Below are 26669 nucleotides of genomic sequence, written 5' to 3' on the forward strand. Positions count from 1 at the left end.
TATCAATCAATGAAGGAAAAATTTAACAAAATTCAACTGTAGTGCATGATTAAACCCTCAGTAAAAAGGAATGGAAGGGAATTTCCTTAATTTGTTAAAGAACTTTTAACAATTTTTAATATTTAATTATCTAATATTATATTTAATTATATTTAATGATGAAAAACTCAGTGTTTTCTCCTAAAACTGGGAACAAGGTGAGGCTATCTGCTCTTGTCACTCTTATTCATCAGTGTAATAGAAGTGCTAGCCAGTGCTACAAGGCAAGTAAGGGGGAAAGAATCAGATCAGAAAAGATAAAATAAAACTTTATTTGCAGATGACATGATGGTCTATATAGAAAATCTCAAGGAATCTACAAAACAATCCTAGAATAAGTAAGTTCCACGAGGTTGCAGGATACGAGATAAAAATAAGTTTTATTTCTCTATATTACTAATGAAAACAAGGAAGCTTAAACTAAAACTACAATCCATTTGCAGTTTCTTAAAAAATTAAACATGTGTGTAAGTCTAACAAACATATATAGGATTTATATGCTGATGAAGTACATCAAAGAAGATTTAAATAAATGGGGAGACCTCCCATATTCATGGTTAGGGAGGCTTAGTATAGTAACATGTCAATTCTTTGCAAACTGATACATGGGTTCAACACAATTCCTATCAAAATCTCATGAGGATTTTTTCTATATACAGACAAGATAACTCTAAAATTTATAGGGAAAGACATAGAAATTAGTATAGCTAAAACAATACTGAAAAGGAAGAAGTGAAAAGATCAATTTACCTAATTCCAAGACTTATTATTTGGCTATTCTCAAACTCGTTTTAATAGGTTTTATACATTTTTTTCTCTACCTCATGAACATATTACTAGTGGAGGACTGGTCTGATACAACCTAGTCTGCAACAGTTGGCAGTTTTCTTTGGTTGATACCCAAAATACTCTTCTCTTACCTAATTCTGTATTTTCTTTTCCCTCATGCACCATTCCACTTACTGTTCAGTGTAATTTTCCTCACAATTATACTGTTGAATCTCACCTCCCAAAACCCTTATACAAAGCCTGGAACATAAGCAATTCTAAATATTTGTTGAATGAATGAGCAAACCCAATGGAACCCTCTCTCATTCCTTTTACTTTATTCACCTGAAAATATACATACCCCTTATCTTCAATCTCTTTACCATCTGTCATAACTGAAATCCCACTCTCCATTCAATGACCTCGTTACCTTGCATGCATTTAAGGGATATTTCCAACATATTTCCCACATTAATTGGGAAAACTGCTAGTTCACCAAAGATGGCTTTTAAATGATTGCATTTTCACTTTTACTTCCATTAAGTTTCATGTTGCTCAGCTGTCACCTTCTATTTTTACTTATCTTTGACATCTAACAACTTGATGATAGCGAACAAATACACATTAAAGCTGTGTGATGTAGCTGTTCACCAAACCCATTTCCCTTTCCTCTGGAATCGTGTAGCTGGACTATTGTCCCAGCCTCCCTTACAATTAAATGTGACCCTGTAAGTTCTGGCCAATGGAGTTCCAAAGATGCGATGTTATTTCCAAGCCTAGCTCCATAAATGCTCCACTCTTTCTCTTCCTCCATCTTTCAGATGGATGTTGATGTCCATGGTAACACTGAAAGTTACGTGTTGAAAATGGCGGGGCCTCCATCATCCAGTGTCTCCGAATGACTGTGTGGAGCAGAGCCCCTTGCTGCTGATTGGATTTTAAGTGAACTATATGTTGTGTATAGCCACTGAGATTTAAGATTTACATGTTACTACCCTTAGAATGACCTTTAGTAGTGCACGTGGTACATCTCTGTATCAATAAAGTCTGCTATAACTTTAGAACTTTTAATATTTAAAGACCCAGAAGCATACTAACATTATAGTTCTTGGATCTTACTGCAAGGCAAAACTTTAACTCTAGTGGTATCAAGCCTTACTATCATTTCGGATAACTTAGGTACCTAATCTATTGTCTAATATGAAACTCTTGTATATCTAACTCTTTCTGTGATTTATAACCTTAGTTGTTTCATTAATACTAACAATCTTTTTACCTTTCCTTAGTCAGCTCCCCTTCCATTGTTTTGAATAATTATTCTGAGTACTTATTTATTCTTATTAAAGTAGAGTTGATTTACAATGTTGTGTTAATTTCTGCTGTACAGCAAAGTGATTCCTTTATACATATATATACATTTAATTATTCTAAACCCTCTCTTCTCACCTCAAACCTCTCACCCAACCCACTAATTCCTATCCTCTCATATTCTTAGAATAGGCTTCTTCCTTGAAGCAATTGAAGCCATCATGGATCCCTCCCACAATAAGATATTTGAAATACTTTAGTTCTCATATCAAGCAACTCTTCTCCTATGTCAGTGACTTAGGAGACATATATTACAGACCTTCTGGATGATTTGAAGGAAGTCTCTTTGAGTCATCTATAAAATGGGAATCACAATCTTTGAACTGACTACTTAGATCTATTACGATTACCAAATAAAAGAATGTATGTAAAATATTCACATTTTAAGGGATTATTGTAATTTTTATCCATGTTGCTGTTCTATTTTCATTTCTAGTTAGACACTGTTTAAACATCTTCCCCAGTCATCAAGTATACTTTATTATGAAACATTTCAGAATGTTGTTAACTTTTATTGGAACAAAATTCTCTGTGGTCAAGGTCATGATTTCTTAGTTTTGTGATCATAACTTAAGTCCTATGTTTAGTAAATCCTTGGATATTGTGTTCATAAGGGTACATGGTATGTCATTCCTCATTCCCTCCAGATGCATCAAGTAAACAATCTCTTCACTATTATTTCCACAGTTTTAATTTATAGACTGATATTCAACTATTTAACAAACAGCATTAGTATCTCAGGCAGACAGTTCAGTTTACAAACTTCTTTTCATTGAATGTGAATATTTTTGAACATCTATTATCTTCAAGGTGCTGTGCTCTTGAAAGATACACCAGGAGATATATATCCTGCCTTTAATGGTTACAACTAAATAGTCTGATCAACTGACCAAATGGGAAGATGTCATCTATAAGATTCATACAGTTGCTCAAGCTGCCCCTTAGAACCCATTCCAGATTTTTCTATCTTCCTTAGTTGTTACATCCGATCAATTAGCAAGTGTGACAATTTTATGAGCTAAATATTTCTCAGATAGGTACCATTTTCTTTAAGCCCTTTAACATTTGTCTCTCCATAACTTGGCCCCCTGAATATCTCAAAAGCTTTATGCCATATACCTATTACTTTTTATGTTATGTTCAAGTCATGGAGAACATATTGTAGTTCTACACACATATTATGATTTTCTACATATCCATGGCTTTTCTCACATAGTTTTCTCTCACAGAATGCTCATTCCCCTATTTCTTTTCCAGCTAATATTATCTGACTCTCTCTGCGCACCAAATGATGTATTCTAAAATCTACCTGAATGTAGTGCACAAGCCTCAATCATAATGTTTACCATTTGTATAAACTGACCTATTTGTAAATTAATCTCTATTATTAGACTTTGTTACGGGACTATCACAATACTAAGGATAGTATCAGGGTCATCTTGAAATGCCCAGAATAGTAGCATTAATTTAATATAAACTCAAATTTAACATGATCTCAATAAATATTTAACTTATCTTGAAATACTAGCTGTATAAGTAACCAAAAATTAATGTGGTGTTTAATAGTCTGAAAGCAGACTTTTCAACAGCAACACTAGTTGTCAAAAAAAAAAAAAAACCCCAGTAAAATAGCTTACAAATGCTGAGACATTAATTGTCATTCTAAAACTGTATTCTCAGCTAAACCACCATTAAATAATAGGGTGAAATAAATACTCTCAGAAAAAAAATTTAAAAAAAACAGTAGTGTTTACTCTAAGAAATGATTTGTCAGAGAATATGTTTTATAAAGACATTAAAAAAAATACTAATGCTAAAAGGATCTATAAGCAAAGAAGGTGGTATGATTGTGAGTAATTTCAAATAGTATTATCTGTATAAAACACAAACTAATGATAATGACTAACTTAGGGGTGGAAATCACGGTAGAGCTAAAATACCTGACAACAACATGTAAGATGGCAAGGGGTGAGATGTTGATAAGAGTTACACCATTCCAAAGTCTTGTACTATTTGACAGTAGAGATGTTAAGATTATATTTTGTGAAATTTTAATGGTAACTACTATAGGATATATGTAGACTGTTGATCTTCTGCACCAGCAAATATATATATATATAAAGTTATAGAGAAAGCTTAAATGACACAACAGAACGTAGAAGAACAAAAAGAAGCATGAACATGAAGAGGTAACTATAAAACTTACAGTCCAATGCTAGCAAACTCCCAAATGTATCAGTGAAAACTGAACTCAGTAGTTAAAGAGCATAGATTTTTAGATTGGGAAAACTCTGCAAATGGGGGTGTAATTTGGAGCTAATTATCTGAGAATTACCAGATCAATGTGTACCAAGAAGCTCAAATTGTTCTACCTTTTTAACTAAATAATACCATTTCTAGTAAGTTATCCAAAAGAATCAGAAAATCAATCATAGAAATATACACAAATAACGACATATAAAACATTACACGCAAGGCAATATTCTAAAGTCATTAAAATAACATATTAATATACAATAGGATGACAATGTTTATGCTATAATGCTATGCAAAAAATAACAGGTTCCCCAAACCTTTTCTACAGTAAGAACTATAGTTTAAAAAGTTTAATTTTCTTTTCTTTTCTTTTCCTTTCTTTTACTAGTGCATGGAAGAGAGATGAAAATAAGTTGTCAAAATGTTAACAGAAGTTACTTCTTGATGTTGGGCTGTTGGGTGACCAACTTCTTTCCCTCAATATACTGATTTGATGCTTATGACCATGAAAATGTATTATTTTTGTAATCAGAAAAAGTTATTTTCCTTCAGTAGAACTCATAGTGCGTTTCAAAAATACTTTATATGCAGTATAATTTGAGGCTAGCACTGTCGTCAAGAGAATTTACATTTGCACATTTCCTTATAGTTTTACGTGTGTGCGTGCATGTGTGTGTGTTACCTTGTATGAACTTTATAAGAAACTTAGAGTAGGTATCATTATCATCATCCCCTTTTCACAGATAAGGAAAGTGAGGGTCAGAGAAATTATAATATCCTAGCTTATAAAACTTTGCCTGGTGCTTGTTTTACAGATTGTTTTCTCTGTGCCAATTTTTCAAAATATGTACAGACTACTGAAATATTTTCTAAAAGTATGGATCAATTTCTATAACATTACCGAATGGCATGAGCAATGGCTGAATTTAATGAATATGTAAACATATGCACACATATCTGTCTCAGTTGGTACTTTCCCACTACTATAGGAGCATCAGGGCCAAGCAGCTGTCCAGATGTGACTCCTTAAGCTGTAACCACAGACATAAACACCTCTCATAAATGAGGAACATTCTCACGATCTTGACACTGCAATTTCTTAGCAACTTCCCAGTGTCATTAGGAAACATTCCTCAATCTCCCAAAGAAGGTTTTAGGTTTTTATTATTTTTTTTCAATTTGTAAAGAGAAGTAGGGGAAGATAAAACTGGACAGCTGGGGAGACCAAATCTTCATGTTGTGTGGGATGTCTCAGCTACCTACAGTAGCCAGCATGTCTTTGGTCCTGCTTTCCACCCTCTGGCTCATCGTTCAAGCTCAAGGTAAGTACTAATATATTGACAGTTCCAAAGAATTGTTTCATCATTGTCACATCTTTCCAGAATAGGGAGAGAAAACTAAAGAAAAATTCTTTGTTATCAAAGCTGAACTGGAGGAGTAACTTGTTCTTCTCAATGTTTCCCTTCTCAATGGAAATTGTCTTCCACTCACTTTCAAAAAACCAACCGACAAAAACCTTTAAATATTTTGTCAGTATTACCTCTCTTTTTCTAGCAATAGTCATAAAGCAGACTCCTGAACTAGAGCCCTATGAAGTAGTTCATCCTAAAAAACTACACATTTTACACAAAAGAGAGATACAGAACAACCAGACAGAGAAGCATGGCAAAGAGGTAAGCAATGGGATGACCGTGGGATTTTGCTGTCATCTAAAGAGATAGTAAAGGACCTTTTTACTAGTAGAAGTGATGTCACAGTCAACATCTAGTAGTTCAGTCTTGAAGCCCATTTACACGAATGCTCCCCTTTGCCCAGGAGAGGGCATAGGATTTTTCTAAATGCTTTTACCGTTAAGCAGCAGGAAGGGAGTTAACTCCCACACTGGATCAGAAAAAATAAAACAGTTTGGGTGTTTCTCCAACTCTGTGGGGGGAACAAAAAAAAAAAAAGAGGACAGAACGGCAGTATTTCTAGGAGAAGACATTCCTTGCCAAGCCCACCAAACCCATGTCTTCTCCCTACCCTCACCTCCTGACCCCCTGAATTGCCTTTTGTCTATAATAGAGAAATCATATTATCTCATTAACATTTTAAAAATGTATCATAGATATTAACTTTCTGACTATTACATTTGTAATTATTATTCTATACAGCTACCTATATCATTATAATTATTTTAGATAGACTCATAAATATAAATTATCATTATATTATTACATATTTTTAGGAAAGATATGAACATGAACTTCAGTATCAGATGATATTAAATGGAGAAGACGTCATTCTTTGCCTACAAAAAGCCGAGTAAGTTGTATTTCCTGACAGTCTAATCACTGGATTATACCTAAGAGAATGTGGAAAAATAAATCTTCTTTAGACTCTATATACTGTAATTTGACATAGAAGACATGAAGCATATTGAATATTAGATGTTAATAGTTGGTGTTAATATTATCTAAGAAGTTTGATGTTTCCCTAGGAAATTATATGCAAAGAGTAAAACAAAGAGCTGCACGAATGACTTGATTCCCTGCTGCTTTTGGAATTTACTGAAAATATTTTTTACCCAGATAAACTGAAACCTTTGATGTGACTTTCCATTACTTTTTGTTGCTGTTGTTCTGTAAAGCATTTTAATTTTTTTAACATCTTTATTGGACTATAATTGCCTTACAATGGTGTGATAGTTTCAGCTGTATAACAAAGTGAATCAGCTATATGTATACATATATCCCCATATACCCTCCCTCTTGTGCCTGCCTCCCAACCTCCCTATCCCATTCATCTAGGTGGTCAAAAGCACCGAGCTGATCTCCCTGTGCTATGCGGCTGCTTCCCACTAGCTATCTATTTTACATTTGGTAGAGTATATATGTCCATACCACTCTCTCACTTCGTCCCAGCTTACCCTTCCCCCTCCCCATGTCCTCAAGTCCATTCTCTACGTCTGCATCTTTATTCTTGTCCTGCCCCTAGGATCTTCAGAACCATTATTTATTTATTTATTTATTTTTAGATTCCATATATATGTGTTAGCATATGGTATTTGTTCTTCTCTTTCTGACTTACTTCACTCTGTACGACAGACTCTATGTCCATCCACCTCACTACAAATAACTCAATTTCATTTCTTTTCATGGCTGAGTAATATTCCATTGTATATATGTGCCACATCTTCTTTATCCATTCATCTGTTGATGGACACTTAGGTTGCTTCCGTGTCCTGGTTATTACAAATACTGCTGCAATGAGTATTGTGGTACATAACACTTTTGAATTATGATTTTCTAGGGTGTATGCCCAGTAGTGGGATTGTGGGGTTGTATAGTAGTACTACTTTTAGTTTTTTAAGGAACCTCCATACTGTTCTCCATAGTGGCTGTACCAATTTCCATTCCCACCAACAGTGCAAGAGGGTTCCCTTTTCTCCACACCCTCTCCAGCATTTATTGTTTGTAGATTTTTTGATGATGGCCACTCTGACCAGTGTGAGGTGATATCTCATTGTAGTTTTGATTTGCATTTCTCTAATCATTAGTGATGTTGAGCATCCTTTCATATGTTGTTGGAAATCTGTATATCTTCATTGGACAAATATCTATTTAGGTCTTCTGCCCATTTTTGGATTGCATTGTCTGTTTTTTTGATATTGAGTTGCATGAGCTGCTTGTATATTTTGGAGATTAACTCTTTGTCAGTTGCTTCGTTTCTAAATATTTTCTCCCATTCTGAGCGTTGTCTTTTCATCTTGTTTATGGTTTCCCTTGCTGTGCAAAAGCTTTTAAGTTTCATTAGGTCCCATTTGTTTATTTTTGTTTTTATTTCCGTTTCTCTAGGAGGTGGGTCAAAAGGATCTTGCTCTGATTTATGTCACAGAGTGTTCTGCCTATGTTTTCCTCCAAGAGTTTGATGGTGTCTGGCCTTACATTTAGGTCTTTAATCCAATTTGAGTTTATTTTTGTGTGTGGTGTTAGGGAGTGTTCTAATTTCATTCTTTTACATGTAGCTGTCCAGTTTTCCCAGCACCACTTATTGAAGGGGCTGTCTTTTCTCCGTTGTATATTCTTGCCTCCTTTACCAAAGAGAAGGTGACCATATGTGCATGAGTTTACCTCTGGGTTTTCTATCCTGTTACATTGATCTATATTTCTTTTTTGTGCCAGTCCCATACTGTCTTGATTATTGTAGCTTTGTAGTATAGTCTGAAGTTAGGGAGCCTGATTCCTCCAGCTCCATTTTTCTTTCTTAAGATTGCTTTGGCTACTCAGGGACTTTTGTGTTTCAACACTAATTGTGAAATTTTTTGGTCTAGTTCTGTGAAAAATGCCATTGGTAATTTGATAGGGATTGCATTGAATCTGTAGATTGCTTTGGGTAGTAGAGTCATTTTCACAATGTTGATTCTTCCAATCCAAGAACATGGTATATCTCTCCATCTGTTTGTAACATCTTTAATATGTTTTATCAGTGTCTTATAGTTTTCTGCATACAGGTCTCCTTAGATAGTTTTATTCCTAGGTATTTTATTCTTTTTGTTGCAATGGTAAATGGGCATGTTTCCTTAATTTCTCTTTCAGATTTTTCATAACTAGTGTATAGGAAAGCAAGAGATTTCTGTGCATTAATTTTGGATCCTGCAACTTTACCAAATTCATTGATTAGCTCTAGCAGTTTTCTGGTGGCATCTTTACGATTCTCATTGTATAGTATCATGTCATCTGCAAACAGTGACAGTATTACTTCTTTTCCGATTTGGATTCCTTTTATTTCTTTTTCTTCTCTGATTGCTGTGGCTAAAACTTCCAAAACTATGTTGAATAATAGCGGTGGGAGTGGGCAACCTTGTCTTGTTCCTGATCTTAGTGGAAATGGCTTCCGTTTTTCACCATTGAGAATGACATTGGCTGTGGGTTTGTCATATATGGCCTTTACTTGGTTGAGGTAAGTTCCCTCTATGCCTACTTTCTGGAGGGTTCTTACCATAAACAGGTGTTGAATTTTGTCAAAAGCTGTTTCTACATCTATTAAGAAAATCATATGGTTTTTATTCTTCAATTTTTTAATATGCTATATCACATTGATTGATTTGCATATATTGAATCCTTGCATTCCTGGGATAAACCGCACTTGATCATGGTGTATGATCCTTTTAATGTGCTGTTGGATTCTGTTTGCTAGTATTTTGTTGAGGATTTTTGCATCTATGTTCATCAGTGATATTGGCCTCTAGTTTTCTTTTTTTGTGATATCTTTGTCTGGTTTGGGTATCAGGGTGATGGTGGCCTCGTAGAATGAGTTTGGGATTGTTAGTTCCTCTGCAGTTTTTTGGAAGAGTTTGAGAAGGATGGGAGTTAGCTCTTCTCTAAATGTTTGATAGAATTCACCTGTGAAGCCATCTGGTCCTGGGCTTTTGTTTGTTGGAAGAATTTTCATCACAGTTTCAATTTCTATGCTTGTGATTGGTCTGTTTATATTTTCTATTTCTTCCTGGTTCAGTCTCAGAAGGTTGTGCTTTTCTAAGAATTTGTCCATTTCTTCCAGGTTGCCCATTTTACTGGCATACAGTTGCTTATAGTAATCCTTCATGATTCATTGTATTTCTGCAGGATCAGTTGTTACTTCTCCTTTTTCATTTCTAATTCTGTTGATTTGAGTCTTCTCCCTTTTTTTCTTGATGAGTCTGGCTAGTGTTTTATCAATTTTGTTTATCTTCTCAAAGAACCAGCTTCTAATTTTATTGAAGTTTGCTGTTGTTTCCTTCTTTCTTTTTCATTTATTTCTCATCTGATCTTTATGATTTCTTTCCTTCTGCGAACTTTGGGGGGATTTTGTTCTTCTTTCTCTAATTGCTTTAGGTGTAACGTTAGGTTGTTTGAGATTTTTCTTATTTCTTGCAGTAGGATTGTATTGCTATAAATTTCCCTCTTAGAACTGCTTTTGCTGCAGTTGGGTGCAGCAAACTGCAGTTGGGTGGTCGTGTCTTCATTGTCATTTGTTTCTAGGTGTTCTTTGATTTCCTTTTGATTTCTTCAGTGATCTGTTGGATATTTAGTAGTGCATTGCTTAGCCTCCATGTGTTTGTACTTTTTACAGTTTTTTTCCTGTAATTGGTATCTGGTCTCATAGCATGTGGTTGGAAAACATACTTGATACGATTTCAATTTTCTTAAATTTATCAAGGCTTGATTTGTGGCCCAAGATACGATCTATCCTGGAGAATGTGCCATGAGAACTTGAGAAAAATGTGTATTCTGTTGTTTTTGGATGGAATGTTCTATAAATATCAGTTAAGTCCATCTTGCTTAATGTATCATTTAAAGCTTGGTTTCCTTATTTATTTTCATTTTGGATGATCTGTCCATTGGTGAAAGTGGGGTGTTAAAGTCCCCTACTATGATTGTGTTACTGTCGATTTCCTCTTTTCTGGCTGTTAGCATTTGTCTTATGTTGAGGTGCTCCTATGTTGGGTGCAAAAATATGTACAATTGTTATGTCTTCTTTCTTGGATTGATCCCTTGATTGTTATGTAGTGTCCTTCTTTGTCTCTTCTAATAGTCTTTATTTTAAAGTCTATTTTGTCTGATATGAGAATTGCTACTCCAGCTTTCTTTTGATTTCCATTTACATGGAATATCTTTTTCCATCCCTTCACTTTCAGTCAGTATGTGTCCCTAGGTCTGAAGTGGGTCTCCTGCAGACAGCATATATACAAATCTTGTTTTTGTATCGATTCAGCCAGTCGATGTCTTTTGGTTGGAGCATTTAATCAATTTACATTTAAGGTAATTATAGATATGTATATTCCATTTACTATTTTCTTAATTGTTTTGGGTTTGTTTTTGTAGGTCTTTTCATTCTCTTGTGTTTCCTGCCTAGAGAATTCCTTTAGCATTTGTTGTAAAGCTGGTTTGGTGGTGCTGAATTCTCTTAGCTTTTGCTTGCCTGTAAAGATTTTAATTTCTCCATCGAATCTGAATGAGATCCTTTCTGTGGAGAGTAATCTTGGTTATAGGTTTTTCCCTTTCATCACTTCAAATATCTCCTGCCATTCCCTTCTGGCTTGCAGAGTTTCTGTTGAAAGATCAGCTGTTAACCTTATGGGTATTCTCGCTTATGGTATTTGTTGCTTCTCCCTTGCTGCTTTTAACATTTTTTCTTTGTATTTAATTTTTTTTTTTTTTTTTTTGCGGTACACGGGCCTCTCACTGTTGTGGCCTCTCCCGTTGCAGAGCACAGGCTCCAGACACATAGGCTCAGTGGCCATGGCTCATGGGCCCAGCCGCTCCACGGCATGTGGGATCTTCCTGGACCAGGGCACGAACCCGTGTCCCCTGCATCGGCAGGTGAACCCTCAACCACTGCGCCACCAGTGAAGCCCTGTATTTAATTTTTGATAGTTTGATTAATATGTGTCTTGGCATGTTTCTCCTTGCATTTATCCTGTATGAGTCTCTGCACTTCCTGGACTTGATTAACTATTTCCTTTCCCATATTAGGGAAATTTTCAACTATAATCTCTTCAAATATTTTCTCAGTCTCTTTCTTTTTCTCTTTTTCTTCTGGGACCCCTATAATTTGAATGTTGTGTTTAATGCTGTCCCAGAGGTCTCTGAGACTGTCCTCAATTCTTTTCATTCTTTTTTTTTTATTCTGCTCTGTAGCAGTTATTTCCACTATTTTACTTCCAGCTCACTTATTCGTTCTTCTGCTTTAGTTATTCTGCTATTGATTCCCTCTAGAGAATTTTTAATTCCATTTATTCTGTTGTTCATCATTGTTTGTTTGCTCTTTAGTTCTTTTAGGCCCTTGTTAAATGTTTCTTGTATTTCTCCATTCTATTTCCAATATTTTGGATCATCTTTACTATCATTACTCTGAATTCTTTTTCAGGTAGACTGCCTATTTCCTCTTCATTTGTTAGGTCTGGTGGGTTTTTACCTTGCTCCTTCATCTGCTGTGTATTTCTCTGTCTTCTCATTTTGCTTAACTTACTGTGTTTGGGGTCTCCTTTTCACAGTCTTCAGGTTCGTAGTTCCCATTGTTTTTGGTGTCTGCCCCCAGTGGGTAAGGTTGTTTCAGTGGTTTGTGTAGGCTCTTGGTGGAGGAGACTGGTGCCTGTGCTCTCTGGTCTATAAGGCTGGATCTTTTCTTTCTGGTGGGCAGGACCACATCCAGTGTTGTGTTTGGGGGTGTCTGTGAATCTATTATTATTTTAGGCAGCCTCTCTGCTAATGGGTGGTGTTGTGTTCCTGTCTTGCCAGTTGTTTGGCATGGGGTGTCCAGTGCTGGACCTTGTTGGTCATTGAGTGGAGCCGGGTCTTAGTGTTGAGATGGAGATCTCTGGGGGAGCTCTCACCAATTGATATTATGAGGAGCCAGGAGGTCTCTGGTGAACTTGTGTCTCCCCCCTCAGGTCTGAGACCCAGCTGGAGCACCAAGACCCTCTCAGCCACATGGCTCAGAAGAAAAGGGAGAAAAGAAAGAAAGAAAGAAAAGAATAAGTAAAATAAAGTTATTAAAAAAAATAAAAAGATAGTATTAAATTTAAAAATTTTCTAATTAAGAAAGAAAAAGACGAGAGCAACCAAACCAATAAACAAATCCACCAATGATAAGAAGCACTAAAAACTATACTAAGATAAACATAAAAATCAGAAACTAGTCAGTCGCATACAGCAAACCCCAATCTACAGTTGCTCTTAAAGACCACCACCTCAATTTTGGAATGATTAGTTGTGTATTCATGTATTCCACAGATGCAGGGTACATCAAGTTGATTGCGGAGATTTAATACGCTGCCCCTGAGGCTGCACAGAGAAATTTCCCTTTCTCTTCTTTGTTCACACAGCTCCTGGGGTTCAGCTTTGGATTTGTTCCTGCCTCTGCATGTAGGTCGCCCTCTGGCAACAGTTCTTCATCCAGACAGGAGGGGGTTAAAGAGCAGCTGATTTGGGGGCTCTGGATCACTTAGGTCAGGGGGAGGGAGAGGTATGGAATGCAGGGCAAGCTTGCAGTGGTAGAGTCCAGTGTGACCTTGTACCAGCCTGAGGTGAGTCATATGTTCTCTCAGGGAAATTGTCTCTGGATCACGGGACCCTGGCAGTGGCGGGTTGCACAGGCTCCAAGGAGGGGAGGTGTGGATAGTGACCTATGCTTGCACACAGGCTTCTTGGTGGCAGCAGCAGCAGCCTTAGCATCTCATGCCCATCTCGGGGGTCTGCGCTGATAGCTGTGGCTTGCGCCCATCTCTGAAGGTCATTTAGGTGGTGTTCTGAATTTCCTCTCCTCGTGCACCCTGAAACAGTGGTCTCTTGACTCTTAGGCAGCTCCAGACTTTTTCCCGGACAGCTGTGGCACACTAGCCCCCTTCAGGCTGTGTTCACGCAGCCAACCCCAGTCCTCTCCCTTGGGTCTGAACTCTGAAGCTGGAGCCTCAGCTCCCAGCCCTCACCCACCCCAGCGGGTGAGCAGAGAAGCCTCTCAGGCTGGTGAGTGCTGGTCGGTGCCGATCCTCTGTGGGGGAATCTCTCCACTTTGCCCTCTGCACCCTTGTTCCTGCACTCTCCTCTGTGGCTCTGAAGCTTCCCCCCTCTGCCACCCACAGTCTCTGCCTGCAAAGGGACTTCCTAGTATGTGGAAATTTTTCCTCCTTCATAGCTCCCTCCCAGAAGTGCAGGTCCTGTCCCTATTCTTTTGTGTCAGTTTTTTCTTTTGCCCTACCCAGGTACGTGGGGAGTTTCTTGCCTTTTGGGGAGTCTGTGGTCTTCTGCCAGCATTCAGTAGGTGTTCTGTAGGAGTTGTTCCACATGTAGATGTATTTTTGATGTATTTTGGGGGAGGAAGGTGATCTCCCCGTCTTGCTCCTCTGCCATCTTGAAGGTCCTCTCCTCCATTACTTTTATAATAACATATATCTAATGCTCATTCAGGGCACACAAGTTTGAGATAGATCCCAGGGTATGGGGCTCCACCAAGTTCTATAATAGTCAGTAAACTTCTCCCTGAAAGCAATGGTCCTTCATGTATATTTACGACCCAACACCCTACAGAGATCCTTTGGAGGCTATATCCTTGGTTCAAAGAATCCCAAAATAATCCATTTGAAGGTAGAAAAATTCCTATGTGATTTTCCTATCAGAAAAGTATTTCAGGGTATTTCTTTCCTCAGATCTAAGAGGTATAACTAATGCTTTGGTTTGCTTCAGGAGCAGACTTCTGATGTTGGAAAAGGACCAGTGGTCAGAATGCCAGCTCTTTCTCACTGTAGACATTATCATTCCTTTAGTACTGATGATCTTACAGGAATATTAGCCTTTACTACCACCATGAGAGTATCATGCAGCTTTCTGCTCTCTACAGGCATCTCCTGGGGCCAGACTACCTTGAAACATATTACTCACCCAGAGGAGAGAAAATCACAACAAGCCCTCAGAACATGGTAGGTTCCAAATGCTTTCTGGGACTCTTACTTGGATCTGCTGCTTACATCATAAGATTCATAGGTTCAAGGGCAACTTAAAAAAAATTAAAGGACTTGAAAACAGGATGCTCATCTAAGACCAATGAGATAACAGATGAAAAAAATTGTATCTTTTTTAAAAGATAGGAGTAGTAGGAGGCTTCCAAGTGTTGCATTTTTAGAAGCAACCAAAAGTCTGCTTTCCCTTAAACCATCTTATCAATAGGTTAGAAATATTGTCCCCTAGGTACTTGAAAGGTCATGTCGCTGTTTACTGTTTCCTAATGATATATGCATTTATCCTGAGATCAGAAAAGGTATATTATTTAATTAATATAATTTTTTATCTGGTTAAACTACCATCATATGAATAATGCCAAGGTATAGATATCAGACATAGAGAATCAAGGCCAAGAGGAAAACAGGAAGAGAATATAAAAAGACTCATTCATAGAGTATTACCAAGCTAAGCGAGTTTCTCAGAGCCACCCATGGTGCCCCAAATATCTATGTTTCTATAAAAAAACAGACAAGACTTATGCCACAGAATGACTCTCCATTCCCTTCTCAAGTCAAGACTCTCATTTCATGGATGTCTGGATTGTTGCTAACATTGACCTCTGGGGAAAATATCTGATAAATTTATTCATGCTCAAGTGTGAATGGCCAGTGATATCTTAATGTGGTACCTTTTCCAAGTCGTCTATAAGAAAATGTTTATGATGACAAGGTTTCTTACAAAGGAAAGAAAGACACAGATGGATTTTCAGACCCTGAGGCAAGTCAGTTTATTTTGAGCAAGAGTTTATTCATTAGCTTTCCTGGATCATTCTACATAAGTGACCCATTACTTTGCTTCTACGAAGCGCCAACCATGTGTGAATCTCTAGTTGTAGATAAATTCTCTGGGCTTCGGATGCTGGTAAAGGGATGCCACTAACACACTAGTTAAAATAATGAGTTGGACCAGTTAGTCTGAGGGGCTCAGGAGTGGTGATGTGGCCCCCTGAGGACTCTAGAATCTGGAAAAATGAATACCTCATTTTATTGATATGTGATGCACAGTGGAGCTTGCATAAGGGAACTATATTCTCAAAAGTTGACACTCAAACCTGAGAGCTCTTGGGGAGTGCTATAGATCCCATGGGGGAACTGGCTACTTCTCAAATGCAGCATCCACTCTTGCCATGAGTGCATTTAGATTCAAATTCCCCATGGAGTAGTTCATGAAACCGCTGAGGTTCTCAATGTTTTTGTTTCTGGGAGCTGGTCTGTCCACAGCCACTACTTGAAGAACTTTCCTACATATTCAAGATAAGAGCTTTCAACACAACTGTGATATGTTTACTTTTGTAGTTAAAAAAACCAAACACATTTTTTTCAACCTTAGGAACACTGCTACTATAAAGGACACGTCCTAAATGAAAAGGATTCTGTTGCCAGCATTTGTACTTGTGATGGGCTGAGGTGAGTGCCACTTGCAAAAATGTTAAACATCAAGCACCATTTTGTTACACAAGGTTGAGTCTTTCTGAACACCATATCTTCTTACTATCCTGGTAAAATTGTCTCCATTGATAAAATGTTGAATAAATGTGGTTAAAGTGAAGAATAATGTATCATCCTTGCACTCATCATCTGTGGTTCTAGTAACAGTTAAAGTTAACAATTTTTAAACAAGTACTACATTCTGGAGCTTGATGATATCTGGATCCATTTTCATGTTTATCACCCACTCTACCACTCACTCCCCAAAACCACCTGTTTCATTTTCTTAAAGATTCTACCCTGCAATTGTCATGGTTGAACATAATTTTTAGAAGTTTGTGTGTATGGGTATGTGTGTGTGTCTGTCTGTGTGGTATTTCTGTTTACTAAAATAATTCTTGCCAATTAGGGAAAATTTTTAACGTGTGAGAAAGCACAAATACGAAACTATCCACCATAAAATTTTACCTCTGTGTATCGCTATTATTAATATTTTGTCATGGTTGCTGCCTTTTATGCATATAGACAAATATATCTTTTACATGATTGAAATATGAAATAAAATATACATGATTCTTCTGCCAACCTGGGACATACCACATGACATCATAAGCCTTTTCCCAGATCATAAAATACCTTCATAGATGTAATTTTTAACAGCTGTGTTGGCTTTCTAATATTCCATCATATGGATTTACTTTGTATTTCTGAACTAATTTTCCTTCTAAGAAGAGAAAATCTTTAAGTTAATACTAATTATAAACTGTTCCTCTGGCTGATCTGCTCATCATTCTTTCTCTCTTCTGGGGTTCTTGGTATCTAAACATGCCTTTACTGCATTTTCCATTATATGTCTGGGAACTGCCAAGAAATATTTGCTAAATGTGAAAATAAACTATGGTGTAAATTCCAAATTCTTTGGGATAGCTTCATCTTAGTACTTCTTGTTCAGAATTCTCTAGGTAATTAAAATAGGCTCTATTTTAGTACTGACAAATACTGAGTACAATTTAAGTTAGCAAAAGTTAGCTGCAAGGCCTACAAATGAAAACTCTATGTGTGAGTTTGGGATTGAGGGAGAGGTATCCCTCCACACTCTGGTCAGTGGATGTGACTCTGGGAGACAATCTTGAAATATGAGCCTCTGTATCTCGCAGGGGATACTTCACACATCACAATCAGAGATACATGATAAAGCCTTTGAAAAGCACAGACCAAGAAGAACATGCTGTCCTCATATACAACCAGGAGGAGCTAGACCCAGCTAATCACACCTGTGGTGTAAGAAATGTTGGCAGGAAACAGGGCCTTATTCGAACCTCAAGGTCACTCAAAAGGCCAAAGGTGAGTGCAGCTTTCCGACCAACATTCATTTCAGCAATGATGTATGAAATACTGGTGCACCCAGCAGCCCAGCAATGACTCGTATGAGTAAAGCCCAACCCTTCTTTACTTATTTAAATCTCTTTGTAAGCTTTTTAATCTCTTAGGTTGAAGATATTAACAATGTTCTTTCACTCTTTGTAAAGAAAGACTTTCTTCAGGCTAAGAAATACATCGATCTCTTTTTGGTGCTGGATAATGCCTTTGTGAGTATGAAATATAAGTACTTTTTGGCCAGTTAAGTCAACTTTTAAGTTTTCTTATCAAGTGGACACAAGCAATAAACTATTCTAGCTGAAAATACAAAGCCTGTCCACCTGATTGTCTTGTCTGTTCTACCTGCTTTGTCAAAAATAGTTTTCATTCATCCCCCCCTTTAAAATCTTCTGCCAAAATATTCAGATATTGGAAATATACTTAATGCCAGATAGCAACAGTAAAACAACCACAATAACTAGAAACATAAAAGAATGGGTTATTAATATCTTTTTAAAGTTCTCACTATAATACATATAGACATAAAACTATCTGTACTTTACAAATTATGTTCATATGCTCAAAAATACTAGAATCTGTGCTTCTCTCAAATACTGCTTTATAACCAAATTTTAATAATATTAAATTGGTTTAAAAACACTGAAATTAATTTGATTTATTTAACTTAGTTTGAATTGAAATTTTATATGAATGCCAAATTGTTCTCCTGCCAAAAACGTCTTACATTTGAATTAGAATTTGTTGAAATAGATTCTTATATAAGATAGACGTGGAATGAACAGACATTTATTTACATTGAAACGTGTAATTTTTCTTAGAATGTAAAATCCTGTACCCCATCAGCTTTCTCATTTTAATTTGTGGTTTTAATTACTCTTTGCATTTTCTGTTTTACAGTATAACATGTATAATAGGAATGTAACTTTGATAAGAAGCTTTCTGTTTGATGTGATAAACCTACTCAATGTGGTAAGATATTTGTTCTCTAAACATATATTTCCACACAGGAGCTTAGGGCTTCCCTATGTGTTCACCAAATAAGGAGCTGGGAGAGTCACAATGGCTTAAGGCCAGCAGTTTTGGGAAATTTAGCAGATATGATCAACATCAAGGTAAAATCACATATACTGTAGAAAAGGCAACTTCTAGGTTTTCTATTTTCAAAATTCGGATACATTTATGCATCACTTGTGGTCAGTAAAATATCTAAAATACTAAAGAAATCTCTCCTACTATATAGCACAGGAAACTATATTCAATATCCTGGGATAAACCATAATGGAAAAGCATATGAAAAAGAATATATATATACAACTGAGTCACTTTGCTGTACAACAGAAATTAACACATTGTAAATCAACTATACTTCAATCAAAACTTTTAAAAACAGAAATCTCAAACATTTTCATGAAGAAAAATGTTCTTTCCACAGATGTATAATACCATAGATGTTCAAGTGGTCTTGATAGGTATGGAAGTCTGGTCTGATGGTGATAAGATAAACGTGGTACCCAACACAGCTGTCACCTTTGAAAACTTTCTGAATTGGCATCGTTCTAACCTGGGGAAGATGAAGATCCATGACCACGCTCAGCTACTCACGTGAGCACACGCTGGACAGGGCCAGGCCTATTTTGGCAGAGAAGATAGTTATCCCAAATGTTTCTTGGCAGACATTCCTGTTCAATTCTACCTCCCTGATCAGTTGTCAGAGAGCCTAAAGTTCTACTAATAGCAGTTCACCTGTGAGATTATTGGAGACCCATGTCAGAACACTAAAATCGACTCTTGGATGTGGGATAGCCATCTGTGGTCATTATAATGCTATAGAACAGCAGAAGCTTTTCGGGGGCCTCATGAATATGAAAAGGATAGGGGAACTAGGGAAATCTCAAACAGAGTTGAAAAAAGCTGATGGTTCCAAAGATTCAAATTGTGACAATGTGCCTGTAACTTTCACACAGTGGAGTTGGCTTCAAAAATCGAATTACAGCACTGGCAGCCTTGAATTCCTTGTGTTCCCCATCGTCTGTTGCCGTTATTGAGGTTTGTAAAAATATAGCTCCATGAGGTTCTATAACCTCCAGGAAGACAAGCACAATGTCTTATTCAGAGTTAGCACAATGTGCATTTTCTGAGTCAGTAAATAAAAGTAGAAATGAACCTCCTGCTAGATCACTACACTGAAGATTCCTTGGATTATGAAACAGAATATCTCTTTACATTGACTATCCCAGAGGTTTCATTCTTTAGTTTGTGTTAGTGAATGAGAACAGGAAGACAGGACATAAAGGGAATCCAGGTGCCCTCTGGGGCCCAAGGCAACTTCAAATTAATCATCCCTAGTATCTATGGCCAGGAAGGTCAGACAAAGTGCATGCTGGTGTCATATGGCCAAACACTACCAATGTCATAGGCATCACGGCAATAGTTTTTGGAGGTCTTTGAGTATATACTATGTTGTATTTTAGTACTTCTTATAAAGAATGGAATTACCATAATTTAACCATGGTTTATCAAGAATTCATCATTAATTCAGCAAATATTGATTGAGCACTGGCTCAATGGTTAGATTCCCAGGAGGCAATCATTTCAAATGTTTATGCAACAATTTTCAATAACCAATGACAGGGCAAGAAGCTCAATGATTCAATAATTTTCATCTGTCAAACTATTTTTTTGTAACACTGAACATTGGCAAAAATTAACAAATAACTGAATAAAATCAGAAGTAATAGATATTTCTATTCTTTTTCCAGGGTAAGAGAAAGAATAGTGTCTCTCTTGCAGGAGTGATGGCACATGAGTTGGGTCATGCCCTCGGTATGCCTGATGTTCCATATAACACCAAGTGTCTCTCTGGGAGTTGTGTGATGAATGAATATCTGAGGTGAGCCCTTGTCACCCTAGAGAAAAAATATTTCTTAAATCCCAAAGAATTCAGATGCAGCCTATATAGTTGGATGGAAAATTTTTTTTTTTTATGTAGGGCTGTTTCCTGCTAATTCACCCTCCAGCTTCTTTTTTCTTTTCTTTTTCTTTTTTTTTTTTTTGGCCACACCGCACAGCATGTGGGATCTTAGCTCCCCAACAAGGGATCAAACCCGTGCCCCCTGCATTGGAAGTGCAGAGCCTTAACCACTGGACTGCCAGGGAAATCCCCACCCTCCAGCTTCTTGATGTATAGGATTTACCAGCTAGCAGAGTTCATTATTTAAGATCTCCAAATATGCCAAGATAGAGTTTATAAGTATAGTGATCATGTTATTTTAACTTAAAATAATTTTAGCTTAAAATAATATATTTTCTAAAAATATTTATCTAATTAAGATGATGACAACATCCTTATAAATCCCCATCACCAATCAATTCATTTTTATGTTATTAATAGTTGCCTTTTAATTCCAGGCACTTTGCAAGGACCTGGGATAGAAAAATGAAAAAACATACCTTGCTTTTGAAGTGTTCATAAATAGATAAATATGTCCATAGAACCTCTAATTCTGCAATTATTTCCTTTCACTATTCATTGTTATTATCGCCTACCTCTTAGCCCTCGGCGAGATGAGTGAATGATAACAAATGGCGAGGCTCATCACTGCTGCCCTTTAGGACAGAAGTGAATCCACACGGGAATTTAAATTCTTCCAACTCTACAACTGGGTGTCTAGGAAAAGAATTTTTCAACCAGCAGAGTATGCCTGCTCTATGAAGCTCCACATATAACATGGTCCATTTATACTAAATTTGGAATTTTCATTGAACTACGTAATATCGTTAGACAAGTCAGATTCTCATGTTCACTTATCACTGTGTGTCATGATATGTCTCATTTTTCTTCTGGTTACAGTTCAAAATTCCCAAAGGATTTCAGTACAGTCAGTCGCTCACATTTTAAAAAATATATTTTATCTCAAAAACCAAGCTGCTTGCTGAAAACACTGGTTCCTAAAAATATGATGATAAAACCAGTGTGTGGGAACCAACTTCTGGAAGTAGGAGAAGTCTGTGATTGTGGCTCTCCTGAGGTATGAAAATATCCACGGTTTAAAAATTTTACTAAAGAGTTATTGTTGCATAAGAATTATACTGTTTTCTTTTTCTTTTTTTTCCTTTAAAATGTTTTTTTGGAAATTCTTTTTAAAGACAAACTTGACATCTTAGTAAAACGTAGGCTTGCACTTATTTTCAGTACTGCTTTTAGTAATCTTTTGAAAAGCATTTCAAAGCCAGGATACACTTATGACATGATTGTATGAAGTTCAGTGTAAAGAAGTAAATCATTACTATAACATGTCACTTATGATCTTTCCTAAATATATTAGTCAGAAATTCCTAAATCACATAAAGTCACAGCTGATCATTTGTTGAGCAATAACAATTAAAAGTCTAGAAGTAAGTTCTCTCCATAGAAAAAGTGCTGGCCTTCTCTCATCAAACCAGTGTGTAAACGAGGAGAAATTAAAACAGGAGAAAAAAGAAAAATCACACAAACCTGTAGAAAATGGGTTAACGTAGAACGTCTAAGATAATTACTATACTTCTGCTAATCTTCATAAAAATCTGACCCCTTCAAGGCATCAGTGCACTCTAAAGAATGTCTCTGATAGAATGTTTACTAGCAATCCCAGATTGGGTTTCTAAAAGAAAGCATTCTATTTTCTTAGCAATCTTCTTTTACTTTTAAGATTGAGAAAATGAGTTACTATTTGAAGAGAATTTTTATGTGTCAATCTGCAAAATGCTTTTATAATCACAATCTCCTTATTACTCACAACAAATCTACAAAATAGGTTTGTTATTTTCCCAATTTAGAAAAGAAGTGAGACGCAGAAAATTTAAGTAACTAGATCCAAGGATACAAAGCTAGTAATTGGTGAAGCCTACTGCAACCCAAGACTTATCCATTACTTTAAGAGGCTCTATGACAATGGGGAAGGCATGTAATCTCTCTATGCCTGAGTTTATTTATTCAAAAATTTTAAGCTATTGAATTATATTAAAAGTTTACATGGTGCAACAATCATTTGTAAAGAATATTGCAAATATTCTCTTAATTATAATGAGATATGAAATTTTACAAATGACGTGATACCCTACAATAAGTTAGACTTATGTTTATCTCATTCTTACTTCCTTACATTCCCATGTGGTTTCTTGGGTGGAAGATCATTGAAGTTGTTCACAATCCTTACTATTTCTAATTTCAGCAGGTAAATAACGTGTATTCGGTACATACAGACACACCTACAAAAAACAGAGGGAGAGAAGGGAGGAGGAGAGGAGAGAGAGAAACTACTATATATGATGTATAATATCTAATATTCTTTAAGTATATCATCCAACTGCTATACTTTTTCCATATCTTGTTGATTTTCTTCTTCTACAGTTGAATAAAATCAGAGAGAGAGTTCAAGCTTACAAACAACTGAATTTTTAAACAACTGTTTTCTTATCCAAAAAGTAGTGTATATATACTTTATATAGTATCCTTTAGTGAAAAATCCAGTTTTCCATGATCTTATATGCTATTTTATTATTTTTATGTATATATGCAGGTATTTTTCTGGATTTAAAAAATAATCATTCTATCTATCTGTCTAGATATTATCACACAACTGAAATGCTATTTTAATGACTGTAACTATGTAACACACTTTAATATCTTTAATAGAAAATTTCTTCACTGGCTTTTTTTTTTTTGGCAGTGTTTACATAGCAATTATCCAGTGTTCATTCTTCTATAAAACTCCCAGTATTTTTTTTTTGTCAACTTGCCCACAAATACAATTGAGATTCTGGTTGAAACGTGTTAAATTCATAATTCACTCTGAAGGCCACTGGCATTTTCACAATATTAAGTATTGTCTTAAAAGACAAGTTGCCTTTGAAGTTTTTCAGGGAAGTTATATAAAATGTTCTTCATGAAGTTCTTGCACATTTTGAAAGTTTATTTTGAAGTATTTTCAATTTTTTCTTTTTGCTATTAATATGTGTAATGTTTTCTTTTTTATTTAGGTTCTAATTTATTAGTGTTCTTGATGTTATTTTATTGTTATCTTAAACAGCTATCTTAGTGACTCATTCAAAGTTTTTAGAGTTGATCCTCTCTTTTTTTCCTAGGTCAAGAATTGTACCAATATGAATAATGAAAGTGTGATTTTATGTTCCAATTATTATACTTTCATGTATTTTTTCACTCATAGCATTTGTCAGAATTTACATTAAGATATAGCCTATGAGTAACTTTTTTAAATTACTTTTTATTGGAGTATAGTTGCTTTACATAGCTTATAAATAATTCCTGTCTTATAGTTTATATTATTGAATATATTTTTGCTATTCATCAGATAGATTTTATCATAATGATGCATAATTCTGTTCATAGTTTACTAATATATGCTTAAATAAGTAAATAATGGCTACCTAATTTGTACTAATTTTTGCCATCTATCACTATAATATTAGTTGTTTTCTCCCCTTAGCCTTTTAATATGATGGATTATATTACTTTATTCTGTAGAGCTGAGTCACTCTTGCATTTTTGGTGACAAAAAAAACCCTGCATAGTTTGTAATAGAGAGTTGTTATATTAATAAGCTAGTGTTTTACTAATATTTTATTCAAGTTTTTGGATTTATATTCATAAATGAGAATAGTATGTATGTGTATATTCATTACCAAATCTCATTATCGAAATTATGCAGGCTTGGTAAAATGAATTGAGGATTAAGAAAATTTTTTTCTCTATCTTCAAGCTGTTTGAATAGTATAGAAATATTGTCCTTTGAGCTTTTAAATTAACTTACATGTAATACCACGTGGGCAAATTTATTTGGGATAATTCTTGGATAATTCTATTTTTGTCCTTTTAGGAGGTAGTTTTCACTACTCAGCATTTTTTCTATTATTAAATTTCCTTGGTCATTTCCATTAGAATTTGTATAGCAGAGTAATTTAGTTTAGAAAGTGAAATTTCACTGTCATCTTGTACCAGAATTCTGTGCACCTAGTCTACAGTAAAAAAAATACTTGAACCCACTTTCACATTGTGTGTGTGCTTTAAAGGAATGTGCCAATCCTTGCTGTGACGCCATGACCTGTATGTTAAAACCTGAAGCTGACTGTGGAAAAAACAGTAAACCATAACACGTAAGACTTTTTTTTCTTTCTTTGTTTCCAAATATTTTCATACTTCTATGTGATTTAAGAAAGATGTGACACTGAGTTCTACAATACACTAAAACACAATTTATTTTACATTTTTTAAATGACTCAGTTTCAGAAATGAAAAAAGCCATCAATATGAACATAAATAACTCAGAGTTGTGCGTATACTAATATAGTAATGAGAAAAGTGGCTACTTTATCACCTACTAGATCAGGACTGCTGGAATCTGTGCTAAAATTTGTATAAGTTTCTATTAGTTATAAGTTTAATATAAAGTAATATGACAGGAAATTTTATTTAAAAAGGTCTCAATTGAAGAGCAAATTTTGTTCTTAAGTGCTGATCATGGAAACTTGCAGCGTAGTCAGAAAATAACATTTAAGAACACACTACAAGATTTAGCAATTTTATTCCTTTCAAAATGCCTCAATAATTCATAATTCACTTATTATTTTTGTGTTTTACACACTCCTACATAAGTTATACTAGGAAACCTAATTGTTCTGAATATATTCCTTTCAGTGAAAAACAGTCTCCAAATCTAAAAATGGCAACAAGAACAAAAAGTTATAAATAGGGGAAAGGTTCAGGATAAATTATATTAAAGGAGTTATTCTTACAAATCCCCACCCTTTCCTGAATTTCCTGAATTTTTTCTGGGACGGAAACTGCAGAGAGATTATAAAGTGGATAATCGACTCAAAAACCATTGACTATAACTTCCTCAAGGAAAGGATCAGAGGGGTCATAAGATGAGGAACATCATTAATTCTCTCACCAAGCATCATTGCACTCAGCTGAACCCCTGGTGTGATCCACTCTGCAGGGAATGCTAGACATTAGGCCCATTTTCTTCCTCTATCACAGTGACCAGAAGCATAGCGTCACAGCAAACATCCATTCAACTCTTTAGGGGCTTGGGATGATAGGTGGGCATGCCCCATTACTGGGCAAGATTGGCAATTTAGTATCATGGAAAGAAAATTGGACTTGGACTCAGGAAACTTCAATTCTTTTCTTAGTTCTTCCCCAAACTAGGGACTTTAAGCTAAGTTATTTAATTAGTTTTCTCACCTGTAAAATGAAGCTAATGATATTGCCTTTCAGTAGGGTTGTTAGCATTTTTAAAATTCTATAAATATTTATTATTATTACATAATATTTTATAATTTATAATAACCATGGCTTCCAACTTTTTTCTTTTGATCAGAGAATGAATCCAAAAATCCACTTCATTGAGATGCTACTTGCCAGGACAAGAATCAAGAAATCTAAACATGCCAGGAATCTTGCATATTCTCATGGTTGCCCTGAGATATATTTTGCTTTTCACTTGTCATTATGCTTCCTATAGTTTTACCACTCCAGCCAACAGGTCAATAAATGTATTTAGAGAAGCTGCATGTTTTCTAAGCCTGATCTTTAGTGTATTTTTAAGGACCCTGAAGCTGTTGTTTAGCTCTGTTCTTTGGAGAACAAAAGAAATTAGCCTTTGACTAAAACACCTCAAAATGTTCTGCTGAATTATGCAGGCTCAATTCAGAATTGTAAACTGTTAAGTAACATGTGTTTTAACCCCACTTTTTTTTTTTTTTTTTTTTTGCGGTACGCGTGCCTCTCACTGTTGTGGCCTCCCCCATTGCGGAGCACAGGCTCTGGACGCACAGGCTCAGCGGTCATGGCTCACGGGCCCAGCCACTCCGCGGCATGTGGGATCTTCCCGGACCGGGGCACGAACCC

The 26669-nt window shown here is 35.8% G+C and overlaps 1 protein-coding gene across 1 annotated transcript; it reads left to right on the forward strand.

The window, feature by feature from the left end:
• Positions 1–5569: 5569 nt before the first annotated feature.
• Positions 5570–26330, forward strand: ADAMDEC1 (ADAM like decysin 1). The gene is made up of 14 exons (XM_027087965.1): positions 5570–5753; positions 5986–6104; positions 6659–6735; positions 14791–14869; positions 16281–16357; positions 17536–17722; positions 17908–17967; positions 18656–18727; positions 19191–19360; positions 19723–19804; positions 20518–20648; positions 21609–21786; positions 24827–24910; positions 26140–26330. The coding sequence occupies exons 1-13, from the start codon at positions 5666–5668 to the stop codon at positions 24905–24907; spliced, it is 1401 nt and encodes a 466-aa protein (XP_026943766.1). The 5' UTR covers positions 5570–5665; the 3' UTR covers positions 24908–24910; positions 26140–26330.
• Positions 26331–26669: the final 339 nt, after the last annotated feature.

Source organism: Aethalodelphis obliquidens, unplaced genomic scaffold (genome assembly GCF_003676395.1).
Source record: "Aethalodelphis obliquidens isolate GAN/ISIS:26980383/991018 unplaced genomic scaffold, ASM367639v1 scaffold61, whole genome shotgun sequence".
Classification (NCBI taxonomy): Eukaryota; Metazoa; Chordata; class Mammalia; order Artiodactyla; family Delphinidae; genus Aethalodelphis; species Aethalodelphis obliquidens.